General features: G+C 41.6%; 2 protein-coding genes across 9 annotated transcripts in view; one reads left to right on the forward strand and one right to left on the reverse strand.

The window, feature by feature from the left end:
* The window catches only part of col4a5 (collagen, type IV, alpha 5 (Alport syndrome)), a 55,156-nt gene extending 47,531 nt beyond the window's left edge, over window positions 1-7,625 (reverse strand). For both annotated transcript variants that reach the window (XM_044098306.1, XM_044098305.1), the window contains exon 1: window positions 7,337-7,625. In XM_044098306.1, the coding sequence (XP_043954241.1) occupies window positions 7,337-7,426 (90 nt within the window). In that variant the 5' untranslated portion in view covers window positions 7,427-7,625. The remainder of the gene's footprint in view (window positions 1-7,336) is intronic.
* col4a6 (collagen, type IV, alpha 6) overlaps window positions 1-18,230 on the forward strand; it is a 151,615-nt gene that overhangs the window by 13,871 nt on the left and 119,514 nt on the right. For 6 of the 7 annotated variants that reach the window (XM_044098299.1, XM_044098297.1, XM_044098300.1 and 3 more), the window contains exons 1-3: window positions 9,440-9,556; window positions 9,702-9,818; window positions 10,016-10,061. In XM_044098299.1, coding sequence (XP_043954234.1) covers window positions 9,808-9,818; window positions 10,016-10,061 — 57 coding nt within the window. In that variant the 5' untranslated portion in view covers window positions 9,440-9,556; window positions 9,702-9,807. Of the gene's footprint in view, window positions 1-8,135; window positions 8,231-9,439; window positions 9,557-9,701; window positions 9,819-10,015; window positions 10,062-18,230 lie in introns of those variants that run through there. The other variant, XM_044098298.1, reaches the window with a different exon arrangement.

Genomic DNA, 18,230 nt, shown 5'->3' on the forward strand with positions numbered 1-18,230 from the left:
TCAGCGCTGTGCCTCAGCTGCTTTTCTGTTTCATTCAGATGTTTTAGATAAGTTGCTCCGAAAGCTTTACTGGCCGTTTCCTTCGTATGTTTTGTTTCAGTTTGACCCGAGGCAGAGCTTTAGACACCAAATGTCCGTTTGGAGGAAAATTGAAACACAAGAAGTCCGAGAGCGGAGCTAAGGAGAACAACATGTCTTGTGACTGACTGTGTGTAGGTGGACTTGTCGGTCAGCCCATGGATTGGAGTCTCGCCCACACACACACGCACACACACTCAGAAATTGCAAATCAGAGGCAGGAACAAATCCAATCTGCAGCAAAAGCTAAAACTGCTGGGCTGGAGTCTGGATGTATCAGCATAAAACACTAAATATAAACCTGCCAGAGATAATTACGCTTAACTCAGCTCGGAGTGCAGAACGCAAAAGAGATTAGCAGAGCAAAGTGAAAAACAGAGCTCGCATTGCAGGATTAAAGCTGAACTTGACAGGCAGTGCATGTTTCTGCAGCTTTTGGTGTTTTGGTTTTCATTTTAAGTCTGAAACCGTTACAAACACCCGTCTTTGGCTTTTCCATTGGCTTAACAAAACACCCAAAGAAGAAAAAAAGTCAGTCGCACTGACATGGCGAAGGCCAACACGTTTTGCTTGTTTTGCTTTCCCGACTGTATCTCGATGGGAAGAGGAGTCTTCTTGCAATACTAAAGTTGCGGGTGCGACTCCTGCCCCCGAGCTGCCTACTGATCTGTGTATCAGTACGTGGATGTGCGTTTGTTAGCGAACAACGTGTTTGAAGCGTATGGGGGAGGCATGAAGCGATCAAAGCGGAAAGTTGCTCGCAAGATGCGGTTGATTCAGACGGAGATACAGGTTCCCTCATGACGACAGCATCAGTCAAGCTCTCGACAACTTATTCCTCCATAAGATCAGGATCTTTCTGCGTTTCAGACAGCTATTTCTCGCTTGCATGCTAATTGTTCTCAAAAGGAGCGATGGATGCCACTTCTCCAGTGGCTGGGTCACAGGTATCGGTTTTGTTTTGCTCAGCAGAGGAAAATAATCTAGCAAAAAATTGGGCGTTAATTACTGGTTTACAGAGCTATAAAGCGTAACTATTCATCTCGATTTCATAAAAGCTCCTAACTGTACGTTTTACCACAGGTAACACAATATAAGACAAAGCAACATTTTTGCTAAGTTTATATTTTACCTTCCATGCGTTTGCATGTCTATAGTATCTTTGACCAGTTGGATACTTTTCCTTGTCCTTGCTATGCGTCTTAGTGACCATCGTTTCAATTTTCAATTTTCTTGATTGCATGTTGTTCTCTCAATCCCATTGAGCTCTGTGTTCGTGGGCTCTACAGAATCAGAAAAAATTTTCTTAAGAAGACAAAAATATGTGTACTTATTACATGGGAAAAATGTCTTGTTCTAAGTAACATAAAGTGCCAGTGGAACCAGTAGTTTTTCATCAGTATTAAGGAATTATTGTCTTAAACAAAACTCTTCCATCTTGCTGAGAAGTTACTTCTAAGTTAGCTTTGTCTTATTTCAAGTGTAGAATTATATTTGCACTAGAAGCTTGACCAGACGTTCTTGAGTTGTTTTCCAATGTGATGCGTTTCATAGGTAACACTTTACTTGACAGGGTGTGCATAAGACTGACATGACACCGTCATGAACCTACCACCTGTCATGAACATGAAGGAGTCTTTATGAATGTCTGACTGTTGTCATCAGGTGTCATTTGGTAAATGATGACACTTTTAATGCAAAGTTGCTCTAAAAGTCGCATTTAAAGTCCATTAAAAGTGCCAACTTTACATCAAAGTGTCATTATTTACAAAATATCTCATTATTTTGTGATACTATCTCATTATAATGAGATAATTTATTCCATTTTTTTCCTTAACAGAGTGGCAGAAACAGGCTTCCATGTGCAATAACGTTTTGAATCATGGTAGATTATGTATTTTCATACTCCCCCCCTTGTTTTTTTGTTTCTTTGTTTTGGTCCTGTGAAGAAGGAGATACTATCACGTCACAAAACATCCATTTGGTGCAAAACACACAAGTGAACTGCTGACATTGTCTGGTGGTATGTGCAACAGAAAGGTAGAACTACGAACCATCGACGGACTGATTCAACAAACAACATGAGTCGACCGTATTGAACTTATTCAGTGGAGCAGATGTATTTTGACTGACTGCAAGGTAACGCGACACCTCAGAAATGCATTTGCTTGGGTGGGAAAAGTGGGGGAGAAAAAAGCCCATAAAGGTTAAACAAAGGTTAAACAAACGTCTAGGTAACCATTTCGGAGAACGCAGATTTCTTAAAGCGAGGGTGTAACTTTGTGTTGCAAGTTGGTGGAGACAAGGAGGAGCTGGGGGCGCTGATGCACCCACAGTTACTGGAAGGCCTTTTCTTTTTTAGTGCTAAAAATAAAGCTAAAACTTAAACATGAATGCCATGCAATCATCGTCAATAAACTAGGACATATGTCCTAATCGGGCTTGTCAGATTGATAGTACCTTTTGAAAAAATTTTTTTAGGAGTTATTAAACATAATACGAAATGTAAATATGTAAAACATAAATGATCTAATTAATCTATAAAATTTCACTTGGTGATGGAACTGCTGACAAATTCACTTTTCAGTCATTTTCTAATTTATGTATTTGCTCAATGCTTGCCTACAGTTGAAAACAGTTTCACAATTCAGAAATATTTTTTGAGAAGAATTATTACATAGTTGCCTTTTATGGTCTGATTTTATCAAGTGCTAAAAACATCAACATGAGATTCTGTAACAATCAAAATGTTATTAAACATTTCGAAATCAGAATAAGTAACTTCAGTGTAAAACAAATGAATCAAACTTTGTATTTTTCAATGGTGTGATTCTGACTCCACAGCTTCCCTCAGTAGGTTGGCTCAACCTCTTTGTCCTGCTGACTCACACATAGCAGATCAGATATGATGTGTCATTAATATGGCAAATATTAAAGACGCAAAACCTGTTTTGGGTTTGGTTGGGGAAGTTGGTGAGTAAAGTGACCATCGATATTACTGGATTCTATAAAATGTGGCTTAAAGCTGAGATGCTGATGTTTGGATACGTAAAATATATATTATCTCTGCTAATAAATCTATAGTTTGGTTTCTGTCAGTTCTAGAAACAAGAGAGAACAAAGTTAATTTCTCTTTATAATGGCCAGTAATTAAGTTTTACTTGGCAGGAGCCATGATTTATGTATAAATGTTACAAACTTTGGCTCCTTTATACCTTATGAAATATTTCATCCTATTTGATGACTGCTCTGATTATCGCCACGTTCTACGAACAAATGATGCAATTTGTCCAGGAGAAAAACTTTTTTTTTTTTTTTCTCAGTCGGTCAGCTTAAGGTCACGCGCAGACTCGTTTCCACGGCAACCAGCAAGCAACAGCCCCACTAACTAAAAGAGACGCGGAACAGAATGAGATTAAATGGAATTATTACTTTTGCAGAATAGAACAAAACCTGCTGTGTAGATGAGCTCAAATGGAAGAAATAATAGCTAGTTCTTTAAATGACAGGGTGTTCACGCAGCAGCTAAAAGCAGAGAAGGAAGAAGTGTCTGTACTGCGTTGGGATAATTAGCTGTCTAAACATTTGGTGTTAGTCTTAGCTCTCTTTTGTCCAAACGCTAATACGGCTGGCATCCGCAGTTCATTGACACCACATTGCGAGTCTTAACCTCTAGTCTAGTGATCGTCAAATGGTGCCTCCACAGCCCGTGAGTTCATCTCGTGCGGCCGGCAACATTGTCGAATTATGCGCTGTGCGGTGGAAATAAAGTGTGACGGTGTTTTAAAATGGATTAATGACACGTATTTACAAGGTAAATTTACAAGGTTATTTACGGGACTCTAATGTCTATACATTAAGAGTCCTGTGTAAGCAAGATGGAGGAGGGTCAAACAAAAAGCGTTACCAGGAGAGAAAAAAAAATCATGAAAAAAAAAAACAAACAAAGGAGAGATGCGGTAAAAAGAGAGAATGTACAGATTTCCTCCTCTGCTGCACTGCGAGGCGTGCTTCTGTTATCTGCTCCATACGTCGCAGACATATCTCTGCGCGGATGTTATGGCTAAGCTCCCTCACCTCACAAATGCAGTCAACCTCTTCGCCCTCCCTCCTCCACCTCAAACTCCACCTGGGCTCCAGGTCACGTGTAAAGGTGAGGGAACCCACAACGGGGGCGTGCGCACGCGCGCAGGGGAGCGACCTCCCGAACTAAGTGTGTGTTTGTGGTTTGCAGGGCATGACGGGTTCAAAGGAAGAACCTTTGGGGTGTACATTACAGCCGAACTCGCTCACCTGGCGCTGAGGAGATTCGTATCGAAGCCGGCGTTGATTCTCAGAGCACGAGTGATGCGTGACGCCCTCCTTTTCTTACAACTTTTATGTTATGAAATGGAAAGGAAACAAGTCTGTGCAATTTTAGAATGGATTTATTATGAAAATCTCCTGAAATACATCAGCTTCCTCAGTTTGAGGTCTAATAGGATTTCCTCCTGGAAATTGATACATCTGTCCATTATGCCAAAGTATACCAAAGTAAATGAGCAATTACTTAACTTTTTATCGAGTGAAGTAACTTGGTGAGCTTTGATGAGTATTATACACACAGGCAGCCGCCACCAGAGGGAGTCAGTGAGACCGAGTCAGACTCCCTCCAACATCTCCTCCTCTGTAAAATGGTTTTCTCCTTTACTCACACTGGATTCAAGGTCTGCAAATATATTTACTCTGATGAAAAATAAACTCGCTGATAGAGACAGTGAGAAAGCACTTGGCTCAAACATTTGTTCCCAAGTCCAGCGATGCACTTTCACTTTCAGTCCTGCTAGATTTTTATTTATTTATTTATTTTTTCGTGTTTTGCCCCCTTTTACTTTAGCATCATCTTCTTCACAACCCATAACCTTGTGAAAGCGCCACTCAACCTTTTACCGTAGCACCTCTTATAACAGAAACAATAATACCTGCGATAAGCATCATTTCTTGTTGTCGCCTCAGTGTTTTAGTGAGTATTTGCGGATGTAATTTCAGATTACGTTTATGGAGAATAATAAATTTGAAGCAGATCTCATCCAGTCGGGCTATTTTTATTTTTATCTTTTTTTTTTAACCTATAACCTAAAAGCTGCTTTCTGGCAAATGCACTGAAAGGCCCGCATACATTAAATTCAACACACCAAAGCAAATCTTGAAAATATATATGTATATATTTTCTTTAAAGTTATAATTTAAAGCTAATTCAGTCATTTCTTCTATTTTTACCTTTGCAGATAGAATATCTCACACACACAATTAGGTGCTTGTGAACAGATTTAATGGATAAAAATAAAGAATTTTTCTGTCCAATCACCTTCACCCTGTTTTAGGGAAATTCAGGAAAGCTTTACATATTTGTGACTAAACTTAAATATTTCAAAAATATTTAAATGAGAGTTTTATACCAAGGATCAAGGGTTGCTGACAAATCACATATCGCATGTTCTGTAAACAAGCTGATGCTTCAATTATTGGGGAGGCAAGAAAAGTCTCTGGGATGAGTTAAAAAAAAACACAAGAACAAGGAGCAGAAACGAGAGCAAGCCTGATTGGACAGAGCTGGATTATGGGCGGGATTATCATCCAGCAGAATCTTTGAATTGTTATTGAGGTGTGAATATTCAACATGCGGAAAAAGAGAGAGAGCTGCTGAAGCATTACGTGAGAGGCATTCAGTGATTTTTGTCCGCAGGGTTTCAAGAGATAACACACACCTGCGTCTGGTGAGAACTGAGTCTTTACAGGAGCGACTGATGGGTGAGGATGGCCTGAACACAAACGCCTCCTGAATCCAGATCATGTGTAAGGAGGAACTACAACCAGATGCCGCGTTTAAGATGGCAGGGGTGGTCAGATTTTTTAGCGTCTGGGGCAGAGGCGAATCTAACGGGGGTTCAGGGGTGGGCAGTGACCCACCCTGCAGGCTTGCTAGCTAGCCCTCTAACAGATACCTACTTTGGCTAAACAGAACAGAATGTTGCAAAGAGAAAATTAGCCTCAACTAGCTAAAGTTTCGATTTCTTCAACCTGCGTTGTACGATACATGCGTACAACGCATGTATCGTAATGCTGCAAGGTTAGAAGAAAAATCGGGAAACGATCACAGTTGCTAATTGCTAATACAACTGTTACACCTAAGACTTTCACTGTTTTCGTATGTGGCAGCCATATTGGAGTACGGAAAGGCTTTCACAGTCAGAATTCAGACTTCACAGGAGTTCTTCTTCTTCTTCCTTTTTTGACAGGGAATCTGACAAATAGGACTTATAAATTCAATAACCTAGAAGCTTTGAGCCAAGAAGTGCCCCTTTCAAAAGTTTCCAGAGCCAGCCCTGGAACAAAACATACGCGTTTGAACACTTTAGGGGCAGGTGGATCCATCAATATTTGTGCTTCTTTTTTTCTTGGAAGACTACTGGATAACTCACAGCAAACCAGCTTGTGCAGACGCTGTTATCACTGACAGCAGGAATGTCTTGGATCGCTTTTTTCCCCCCTTATTATTACAAAGAGCAAAGGAACAGTCCGGCACATTCAGCCTTTTTACATTTTATATATTATTTTTTTTTTTTTTTTCTTTCACACTACGCAGAATAATATGCAAGCTGCAAAAACAAAAAAAGAAAGAAAGATAGAAAAAAAAGAAGAAGTGTGAATGTGGGTGAGAAGCTCCCTGGCTGGCATGTTGCTGCAGGTTGCCTCCTCTCCTCTCCTCTCCTGTTCGCAGGCAGAGCGCATGCAGCCGGACACAAACCTCCGCTCCGGGGTTGGGAGCAGGAGGAGTAGGGGGTTGGGGGAGTTAGCTGCCATGAAAGCTACAAAAGCGAGGAGGTTGCTGTGGTGGGGAACAAGCGGTGCGCCAAAAGTTGGGGAAGAAGTGCAAACGCGCCGATTGCATGCTTATTATTGACATATGAGCATCGCGGACGCTTGTTAAGAAGCAAGTCTCTCTCTTTCTTTCCCTCTCTCTCTCTCTCTTATGTTTCTACATTTTTATCCGGTCTCTGTTGGAAGCGGCGGAGTCCGTCCCGGCGCCGGCTCGGTGAGCCCGGCAGGTCTCATCATGCTGAGTGGGTCCCGGGCACCCCCCCCCCCGCCCCCACCCCACCACCAGTTCCACCAATAAATAAAAAAAAAAAATAAAAAAAACCCCAGAATCATAACAATAATAAAAATCTGTGCAAGGAGGGGAAAAACAACCCCCACAAACAAAAAGCGCACTTACCGCAGAGTCGGATAGTTGTATGGTGGCGTACAGTACGAGGCAAATCACAACCCAGGCAGGCTGTCGCAGGCGCCTCAAGCCTCTAGTCATCTTCACAGGAGTAAAACTGCGATCCACCTGCGCTTCCGATCATGGACCCGTCTCTCTATGTGCGTGTCATGTCTCTGTGCGCCAACTCCGTCTGCAGACTCGGACGCAGAAAGTGTGAGCAGAAAGGCACTCACTCCTGCGGCTGTTGCAGCGCTCACAGAGCGAGATCCTGTAGTGATCCTGGCTCTGGCACGGTGCGCCTCTGCAGTTCACCCCCCCACACCCACACCCACACACACACACACACACCTCACCTCCCCTCCCGTCCCGTCCCTCTTTCCCCACTCTATTTCCCTCCCCTCGACTTGCAGTGCAAACTAAGTTGCCCACCCCGGATGTGCAGCGACTACGACACTCTTGAGCGCAGTGATTTGTGCTCCGCATGCATCTGAAAAAAAAAAAAAAAAAGTGTACAAAAATAAAAAATGTAATCTGATGCAAAACGTACTTCCAGGTGTGAATTTTTCAGTTCAGATCTTGTTTCCTTTCCTTTCAAATGAAAAAAAAACTAACTTTATCCCGTCCGGATATGCGCGGATGGATACCACTTTGTGCCCAAAACGAACTGCGAAAAAAAAGAACTGCGAAAAAGGAAGAAAGAAAAGAAGTGTGTTGACGTATTCCCTTTAATTTTTCTGTGAGTCTGGGCATGTTGCATTCCTGTGGGATTTTCAAAGGTCACCCCTTTTCCACTTTTGATCCTTTGCAGGTGGATGGGGATGACACGAGTGACAGGTGGGCTGAACGTCTCGGGGAGGCCGCTGTGGAGTGTGGATCACCAGATTACCATCTGTTTGCTTGCAGGTGAAGTTGGCCGCTTCGGTTACAGTTTCACCATTTACGAAGAACACAGACTGAGTGAACATCTCTGAGTCTGTATATGGGATAAATCTACCCTGCTTACAAACAGGTGGCCAGTGCAGCTGCCTGTTTTTATTATTTTATTTTTTTACGGCTTAATATTTACCAAATTAAGCCTGTTGACGATAAAATCAAACAGTGGCAATGCTTTCTTATCAGTATTATTTTTGCCCTTAAAATGCTTGCGTTCGCTGTAGGATTTAGCTTGATGGTTGAACGCGGATCTTGGGCACCAAAAAACGGCGACTTCTGCTTCCTACTTATCCATTTCTTAATATCGTGACACATTGACTCGTAATGTGGTGACAAAAAAATGGATTTGTTACATTGGCATATGAAAGGAAGGAGATAATGCAGAGGGACTAAGTATGTTGAAGTAAAGCGGCCCGAGAGTACAGCCTTGAGGAACCTCACATGTGATCTTGTGAGTTTACATTGTTTTCCATCGGAGTTCGAGCAAATGGAGATGACTCGCATAAATATGACATCAATGAGCTAGAAAAAAAAAGAAGAAGAAAACAAAAATCACCAACTGAGATCCTGCTTTACAGATGAACCGCTATTCAGATTCAGGCAGGAGGATGACGTCATCGGCATAAAAGATACATCAACAGGCTGTTAAAAACGGCGTTGAAGGCTCAGGTCAAGATGTATAAAAATAGAGCACTAGAGCTAAAAGAGGACTGTTTGCAACTTGAGTAACTCGCCATGGCTATGTGCGGAGTGCAAACAGACCCAGCTCCTGCCTGCTTTGTGGCGTTTCACAATTAAATCATAACAACAGAAAGAAAACAATTAAAAAAAAAAAAGAAGTTTTCATGTGCTTTTTTTCCAGCCTTGCTAGAATTTGTGTAACGCTAACATATATTAAATGATAAAGAAAACAATATAGCTGCATAAAAAAAAACAAAATAATAATAAAAAAAAACAACTAAATTGTACAATCTGTGGTTTTATCGCAGTGCCAAAAAGTTTTGGCACTTTTTATGGGATAAACGCGAGATCGGCGAACCACTGCTAATGGCAGAGAGTTTCAGCTTTGATTTCAGACTGTGTGCTTTTGCATTCTCGGATATGGACGCGCTGACATGTGCGTTAGTGTGTGTGTGTGTGTGTGTGTGTGTGTGTGTGTGTGTGTGTGTGCGCGAGGAGGCGTGTGTTTGTGTTTGAACGTGTGGCCCCTCCTCCGCCCCTCCGCTGCTTTTCGCCGCTCAGCCTAGAGCGCAGCAGCTCGGAGAGCGCAGCAGCCTGTGCACCGCTTTGACTTCGGTGAGTTGGGAACAAACTTCTTACTTTTTGGCCAGATTTCTTGTTCTTGTTTTCTTTTGGTTACGCTTGCAGCACGCGCGGAACTTGCGAACGGGTTCTCAGTTTCAGCGGAGGGACTACTTTGTCTCTTCTTATCTCCGTGTAGATGACACAGGAGTTGGGGTTTTGGAGCTGCCGATGAGCGCGTTTGAGGTGCTTCCTGCTGGTGAAGAGAGGGGGAACTAGTCTGTGGCAGCCAGGCGGATAACAAAATGAAATTCCTGTAAGAATACTTCTCTTCTTTTTTTTTTGTTTTTGTTTTTGCAAAAATCCCCATGCGAACTAATAAAGCCCCAGCATGCAGTTGTGCGGTGCACGATCCCGGCTCCTGTGCAGGTCATCTGCCAGGAAAAAAACTAAACAAAACATCTCCCTCGAAATAACTCTAATAAAGTAAACCAAAATGTTTCTGCGTTGCAGGATCTGTGTGCTGACTGTCTCCTGCGTGCTGAGATCTACGCACGGAGTAAGTACCAGTTGCTTCTAGGCTGCTATTGGTCCTGCAGGTGAAGCGGCTCTCCTCATGCTCTGTGAGCAGCTCACACGGCAGATTGTTGATGTGTATTTAAACCACTGCTGCTCGTGTAGGTCAGCGAAAAATGTGTCCAGCTTTGTTGAAAACCAAGATGAAAGCGACGGATTTTTATTTATTTATTTATTTTTTGCGCAATGCCTCTCAAATGTCTTTAAGTTTGGTTATTTTTCCTTTACAGTTTAGAATTGATTTAAATGAGTGTTAAATGGCACTTTTGTTGGTCATATTGTCATTGAATTACTCCTATTTTCTGTCTTAGTTGCGTGGATCACTTCATTGAAAGCTTCCAATGAAGCTGCGTTTAAATGCAGCCCTGGGCGCCGTTAATGCGGCTGATCTTTGAGTGGACCCGCTCACAGTCATTTGCATTGTAAGCCCCGCCCTCCGGATGAACAGAAGTTTATTAGAGCAACAGGCTTTTGTCTAAGCCACGCCTTTTAGCTCGGCAGCTTCCATTTTTGACACTCCTATCATTTTCTCTGCCTCTTTCTGTACCGGTGCTTCCCAAACAAAGCAGAGCATCCCTGGTGTGAAATCTAAAGTTAGTTCAAATGACAGCTGAAGAATAATTATTAGAAGAGATGGAGGAAAATACAATTTATAAAGGACCGGCATAAAGAAGTGCATAATGTAAAACTGGAAGGGCGCTCAAAAATATCTATTTGCTTTTAGAAGCAAGCTGTTCCAGTCCTCCTGTATGTCATTTTAACTCGACATATAATTAGCAAAAGTCCTCTGATCAGATGAGAGCGCAACTCCACTTTTTAGGTAACATGCAAAATGCTCGATGTGGTAGAAAACTCCGCGCCACCCTGAATACACCGTCCCCACAGCGAAACAAGGCGGTGGCAGCATCATGGCGTGGGGATGGTTTTCTTCAGCCGGGACTGGGAGGCTGGTCAGAGTTGATGGGAAAATGGATGGAGATAATTACAAGGGGAAAAAAACTGGAAGAAAACCATCAAGAGGTTGAAAGATAAATCGATGTCTCTGTGTGTCAAGACCCAAAACACAATGGAGAATTATTTCTGATTTTATTTCCACTTTGTGTTGGTGAATGATGACTTTTTGAATGTGGTGCTTTAGCATACTGTACATTAACCTGATTATGCTTTAATCGTGACATCTTTCTAATTTTTGCTTCCATATGAGACATTTTAATTATTTGTCAATTTAAATATTTGTCCCACTTGAAGCAGCGAGGATCTACAGGTGTTGTAAATTAGATCAACTGTTTCTATAATTCGCTAATTAGCATGTGGCCAGCTTTGCGTGAAAGCAAAATCGATTCATTCTTTCCACTTGTTTCAGGTTTCGTTCATTTCCGAAAGGGTTAAAATAGTGTTTAGTTGGTGATTAATAACCTGGTTTATATCTGAGTTTCAATTAAAGAAAGAAAGAAAAAAAAAGCTTGAAATATGTCAGTAAGAGGAGTTAATCAGCTGAAAGTCAAGTAAGCAGAGTGATTGAAAACCTCCTGTGTTTCAACACAAATCAGCCGATTGAGCTGCATTAACTTTAAATTGACCCCTCCGCCCCCAGCACCACCTCCCTGATTGTTTTGTAGTGTGTGTGTGTGTGTGTAATTGGCCAACTGAATGGATGTGTGGGGGCATTGACTGATACATTACTTGGGTGGTCTGTGCCTATAGGCATGTGAGTTGCATCCTTTGTAAATGAAGCCGAAAGTTTGTGTTTTGAGAAAAACTAAAAGCAATCCGAGTTCGACACAATGTCTTCATAAGGTGTCGTCAGAATCGGCACAGAAGAATGAGAATGAACGCACATGGTTTCTCTGTCGCTAAAAATGCCAAATGATCACATTACAATCACATATTCTGAGACAACGTTATTGAAAAGTCTGAGCAAATTTCTCCAATAACATCTAGATTTAGTTATAAAGTTGTTAATCAAAGGCAGTTATTAAGCCTGACTTGGTGGTGGCAGCATCATGTTGCAGGGATTTTATGGTATTAAAAAAAACAAAAAAACAAAAAAAAATTCTGGTTCATTATAAACTTCACAAATGACAATATTTGTGTTAGTGTTACATATCAGAGTGTTGTGAAATGAACAATTGAATTAAGCTAACAGTCGTCTTCTCCTGTAGTTTATTTGTTGTGACAATACCATCTCCACCTACCTGCTGGTGTCACGGATATTTAGCATAAATGTTACTCATTTTATTTAATTTTTTCAAACTGAGGGAAAATATCTGACTCTGCGTGTGTGCTAGCATGTTTGGTAGCTTTGTTTGAAACTTGCTAGCTACAGCGCGCCATAAGTTAGCCACACGGCAAAACCAGCCAGAAGTTTTCATACAAACCATTTATTAACACTCCAGACTTTTAAAACAAAAATATGTTTTAATCTTTATCTCTCACTTTAGTCTGCATGTTAAATAAGCATTTGTTTCAGGAAGGAGGGAGTTGAAGTTTTATCGTCTAACTAAAACATGTCAGCGAACACACAAAGCTGGAATGTGTTGGCGGTTCATTTAGTCTATTGGGCTGACACAGATGTTGGCGCAGGGAAAACATCACATGCAGGTGAGGAGGAATGGCCTTGGAGAGGAGAGTCATTATGGCGGGAATACAAAGAGTTGGCACAAGTGAGTTAAGACTTTATATTGAGTTTTGGGTCAGCTGCAAATCGCTGTTGGTTTTATCTTGCTAGTTTTAAGAGTTGATGTGAATCAAAACTAGTGTTTTTCAAGCAGCCATTTAACTGCTTCATTGGGACATTGGCTATTTCTGAGTGTTCTCGCCAGAGTCCGGCAGTTTAGTGGTTTAAATTAATGGCATAGAAACGGTGACATAATATGTAGGTCAACATTTAGGAACGTTTTTCATAATCATCACTTCAGGCGAGTTTAAGATAAGCTCATAAATTCACACATTTCACACGGGATTGAAGTCGAGGCACATAATATATGAAACTATTACAGCCATGGCAACGTCAGGATCTGCAATATAACAAATGCAAACACTGACTGCGATGTTGGCCTTATGGGCAGTTGCACAGGGCGGCATTAGGAAGGGGCGTGAAAGCTTTGTGCTGGACTTTGTAGCATTTCATGCCAGCTCAGAGTCTCTGATGTCTTTCTGCATTTTGATTGGGTATATGAAATACGATCTGGGTGGGTGTGGCTTCAGTCAAAATCCAAGATGGACGCATTACTTGAAAGGAGAATGCCTCATCTGTCACGCTTTCCACTCAGATCGTTGGCAACACAGCTGGACTCAGACATTCGTTAATGTCCCCGCCTGTCGTATGTTTTTAAAAGTTGAGAAACCAAATCTAACTGATGTCAACAACATTAGCCTTTTCCAGACATAATGTTGCAATTCCTTCCATTTTCTGCTATCATGGGTCCGAAAAAGGAAGAAACTTGCTGTAATGAATCACCTTTTAACCATTTTGAAGTTCGATTTTGTCATTTGTTGGATTTACAAATATAAACAGACCCTTTCAGGTTTTCATTACTTGTGTTTAAGATTACATTTAATGTGTGAGTTTTATTTCAGAGCCGTCATCTTGGCCAGGCAAGCTAAAAAAAAAATTCTAAACATATTTATTTAACTATAAAACTACTAGGGATAGATTGACATGTAGTGCTGTAGCTTAAAAGTTTCTCATCTTGAATATATAAAATAATTGTGTTCCATGTACTTTATAGAAAAAAATATACTCAAACTGAAACATTTTGTTTCTTTAAAAAAAAATTCTGTGCACGATAAATTCTTTTATTTTTTATTTTTCCCAACGTTTTTTTTTTTTTTACACATTAGGAAATGCAGCCAGCCTTCACCCCATGATGACATTAGATATTTTCAAATCCACAGTAAGTGGAAACCAATGCTGTAAATGTCACTTTTTGGTTCCCAAAACAGTTGTTCCCACATCTGTTCCCCCCAGATTCCTCTGAAGCCTGGTGAGACTCGTCTCCCGCTCCCTGCAGGTGCCACAGGGTGGAACATTCCACAGAGGCAGGACTGATAATCAGGGTTGATTTGTGGGTCCCCCACATTCTCTTATTTCATTTTCTCAGGCGCTCATCCACTCATTAGTTCCCCTCCAACAACCAGTTGATCCTCGGAGCAAATCAAAGCTAGTTGTCCGAGGATCTTTCGGTTAGCTTTTGTGTTGCTGTTGTTTGGTTTCCTTTAGCCAAACGAACGTTCTTCCCATGTTCAGATTTGTAAATTTGACTTGTTCTGCAATAAATACAACATGTTTCTTGCTCTGGCCGATGTGCAAAAGGAATGTGTGCAGAAATATTAGGGACTGTTGCAAAGTTTTCTAACTTTTTGTCTTGAAAACACGCATAAATGTTGACGATGTGGGTCAGAAGAACCGCTTATGATAAAGTTCTGATGGTGTTTTGAGTAGAGACGCAGAGGCGAGTGGAAAATTTGATCTGAGGAGGAGGACTGGATGTTTGCTTTGACTGGATGCTGCTGCTCTGTTTCAGTTTTCAGTCTGGCTCTTAAACTCACTCGGATCATTTTCATTCCTCCCTTTTTTTATTCTTATTTTTGTGCATACCATCTCATTGGTAGCATCAACTAAAGTTAATTTCATCACGTAGGCGGTGCACCAAATTCATGGCCAATCTTTGCTCGGAGAAAGGTGTAAACACTTTTGTCGCCGAGCGTATTAGGAACCCTATACACCACAGATAGCAGCTTTAACCAGCTCTCAAAAAGCCTCTGTTGTTGCTCTCCCAGACCCACATCTAAAAGTCTGCGACCTGTGTGGTTCACTCAAGCAGTGTAGCACGTCTCCCCCGTCCCTATAAAATCCTGTGTTTGTGATTGTGTCGGTGCAGGTGTGAGGAAAGACATCTTGAGCTTGGTTTTACGCGGGGGAATACCCCGTGGTCTGAAACGATTCAGCTGGCTTTTTGGCTTTCTGCTCCCCCACAGACGGTCTACAGCCGGCTGTTGACTGAAGGTCTGAGGTTTGTCAGAGGACAACAGTGAACAAACGGCATCACGAAGACCAAAGAACGAGCTTTTCACTGGGGATGCACCGTTTTTCACTTCTGATACCGATACCGATATCAGGGGTTTAATATCGGTCAATACCGATACAGTATAAAAAAAAACAGTGCAGACATAAATGTACTGAATTTAGACAACTCTGTACCAGGACAGCACACTTAAATATACCATAAGCAACAAACATGTAAAAACAACAACTTTAATTTGTTGAGTCTGTGTAATTAGCAGTAAAATAACCAATGTAAAGTAAATCATAAAGAAACTGACAAAAACAACAGATTGACAAACTTGGTCAAATTTTATGAGAAAAATAAGAGGTACAGAAACCTTGTTTCAAATGGTTCAGAAATTGTAATCATTAATTGTAAATATAACGTAGGATAAATAATAAATCGTAACATCGCTCGGAGCACAAAATATAGAATTAGACTGAATAGATTTGCAATTGTAATTGCACATAGGAATGATTCCACAAATGAATACAAAGGAATCTCATACCTTTGAAAAACCTCAAAAACGATATTTGACTTCTAATTTACGATAACGGACTACTTTTTGTTGGTCTTTCACATAAAATTCAAATAAAATATGTTGAAGTTTGTGGTAGTGACATTGGAAGACGTAAAAAAGTTAAATCAGCCCAACTTGACGGTGAAAAGGAACCATCGTCTTTCAAACAACAGGAACAAAATCAGCAGGGGAACTAAGCTGAGGCGTCCCAGATGAAAACCCTGTTGGATCTCGGACGTCCTGAACCTGCTAAACCACCCGTATCCCGACTCGTCCTCCATCGTGGTTTGAAGTTGTTGGACAATGATTGCGCTCACCTGCTTCCTTTGGTTTGTGTGGTTTCGCTACTCTTCAGTTGCAGAATCTGATTCTGTCCAAGAGAGATTGAGATGGAGTGGGCTGAAGTTTCTTTTTAATTAGAGGTTTCAGGTGTCAGAGGTTCAAATGTCTTTGCTTTTGTATAAATTAGTTTTTTTTTACTGGATTCAGTTTCGTCTGTGGAATCCATCAGGTTTGTTTACAACATCCAAAAACCAAGCAAAAAGTGGATTTTTTCCGTTCCTCTGTTAGCGTGGTGGTTCATGGTGTAGCTGGAGGCGCCATCATCCCCCATAGTTCAGCTTCTGCACCTGGGCTGTTTTAAATGGATGAGGGCCCAGTTTTGGTGCCCTATCCAAAAAAAAAAAAGATAAAAAAATATGCATTTTTCTCCATGCAAACTAGAGGCGTTCGTAGGTAGAGCTACATTATTAGCAGGGTCAACCCTTCCCATGTGAGATGGCGCCATGTTGCTCCCAAAAGATATTCAATACATTTTCAAATATTTGAGGTTTTTATACATTAATAAAAATGTAACCATACTGAAACAACACACTTCGTACGAGCAAACAAGTTTTCTATAAATTAAAGTAAACCATGCATTCATTACAAAAACATTCAAAAATCTTTGGGCCGCCCCACAAATAATGATGCCCTGGGCCCCTGCCCCTGTTAGCTCTTTCTTCTGTCCGGCCCTGCTCGGCGCAGCCACCTTCAGGCATCCAGATCCCCCTAGCCCCCTTTCCACCGCTGTCAGTTTGTCCCCGGATTGGTCGCGGTGACCCCAGAGGTCAGAGGGCGTCTGAGCACAAAACCGGGGGGAGGGTTGTAGCCGCGGCGATCTGTTTGCAATCCGCCGCCTGCTCTGCAGCTCATAGAGTCGAATGCTTTTGCTGTCTTTGATGAGAGGAAGATGAGCAACAGCAGCCAGCTGTAATAAACGAGAGAGAAGGAGAGCGAGGTGGAATCCTCCCGTCTTTCCTTGGGGACTTGTGAAGGTCTGACAGAGGGGAGCTGAGGTGGGGCGGCTTCATGTTGCCTGGATGCTCAGTGAGAGTGCTGCCTTGGCTTGTTCGGCGTGCCAGATCCATTCAGCCGCCCCATCCCCTCTCCACCTCCCAATCATCAGGCTTGTTTGCACTTGAGAGGGATTACATTTCCAATGTTTTGTTTGCAGGGGTTTCTCTTGGATCCGTCTTTCATGCTTCCTTTTCTTGTCTTTTCTTTCCCGACGTCAAGTTTCAATGCCAATGGACTCTGTTGTCTTTCAATTGCAAAAATGTGGAAAACTACGTCTGATTTTCCTTCTGCGTGTTTCAGCTGCGTTCCATTTACAAATGTGATCAAACCCTTCTCGATAATCTGTTAATGTCAGAAAAACACAATTCAGCAGTTGCGGTGTTCCCTTTAAATAAGAAATGCATTTCAAATCACACACGAGTAAGTTTGTTTGGACAAAGAGTCATTCTGCACTGTCATCCTCCAGCTACTTCCTGTTGTCTTCTTCATGGTTTTCGTCAGCGGCATCATCCGGTTGTTGATCAAGTGACTCGTGTGAGGCGGAAAAAAATGTTTCCGTTGCAGTTTTGCAAAGTAAACCAATTTCGATACGAGCAGCAAAACTTTTAAATCAAAAACAAGAGGCTTTTTTTTTCTTTTTTTTTTTTAGAAATTACCGTGTTTGCATGAAGCAAAATATTCTTCACAATTTCAAACTGTGCCGTTGTTTAGCCAATGGAATAAATCTAACGGTCATAACATCCTAATAAAGTCAAATTCTGTTTTTGGTGTTAATGTCACAGCATGTCTGTATTGTAAGAAAGGTAAATACTGCAGCCAGGTCATGAAATTTGGATGCGTTCAGGTGGAAAGTTGCAGCTTTTTCTCAATTCCTTAGACACTTTGAATGAAAGAAGTTCAGGGGATTAAATCCGGAGATTCCAACCATTTCTTCCCAAATAGCTCCTGCAAACCCCCAGCTGCAGCCGACCGAGGTGGGAATTATATCACTGGCACATCAGATGCTTCAGTCATTGTCTGCTATTACCGCCTCACTGTGTCTCTGCATGTCCCTGTAATTATGAATACTTCCGCTCTGTTTTTCCACCGCTCCTGGCCACTGTGCTCTCTCTTCATCTTCTTCTTCTTCTTCGCTAGCCGGGTAATTGGGACGGCCTTATGTTCTCCGCTCCAACACCTGGCTCTCGTGCGCGGGATCAACTTTCCTTTTGGGCTTTTTGAATAATCTTTTCACCCACTGTTCTCT

This window comes from Gambusia affinis, linkage group LG18 (assembly GCF_019740435.1).
Source record: "Gambusia affinis linkage group LG18, SWU_Gaff_1.0, whole genome shotgun sequence".
Lineage (NCBI taxonomy): Eukaryota > Metazoa > Chordata > Actinopteri > Cyprinodontiformes > Poeciliidae > Gambusia > Gambusia affinis.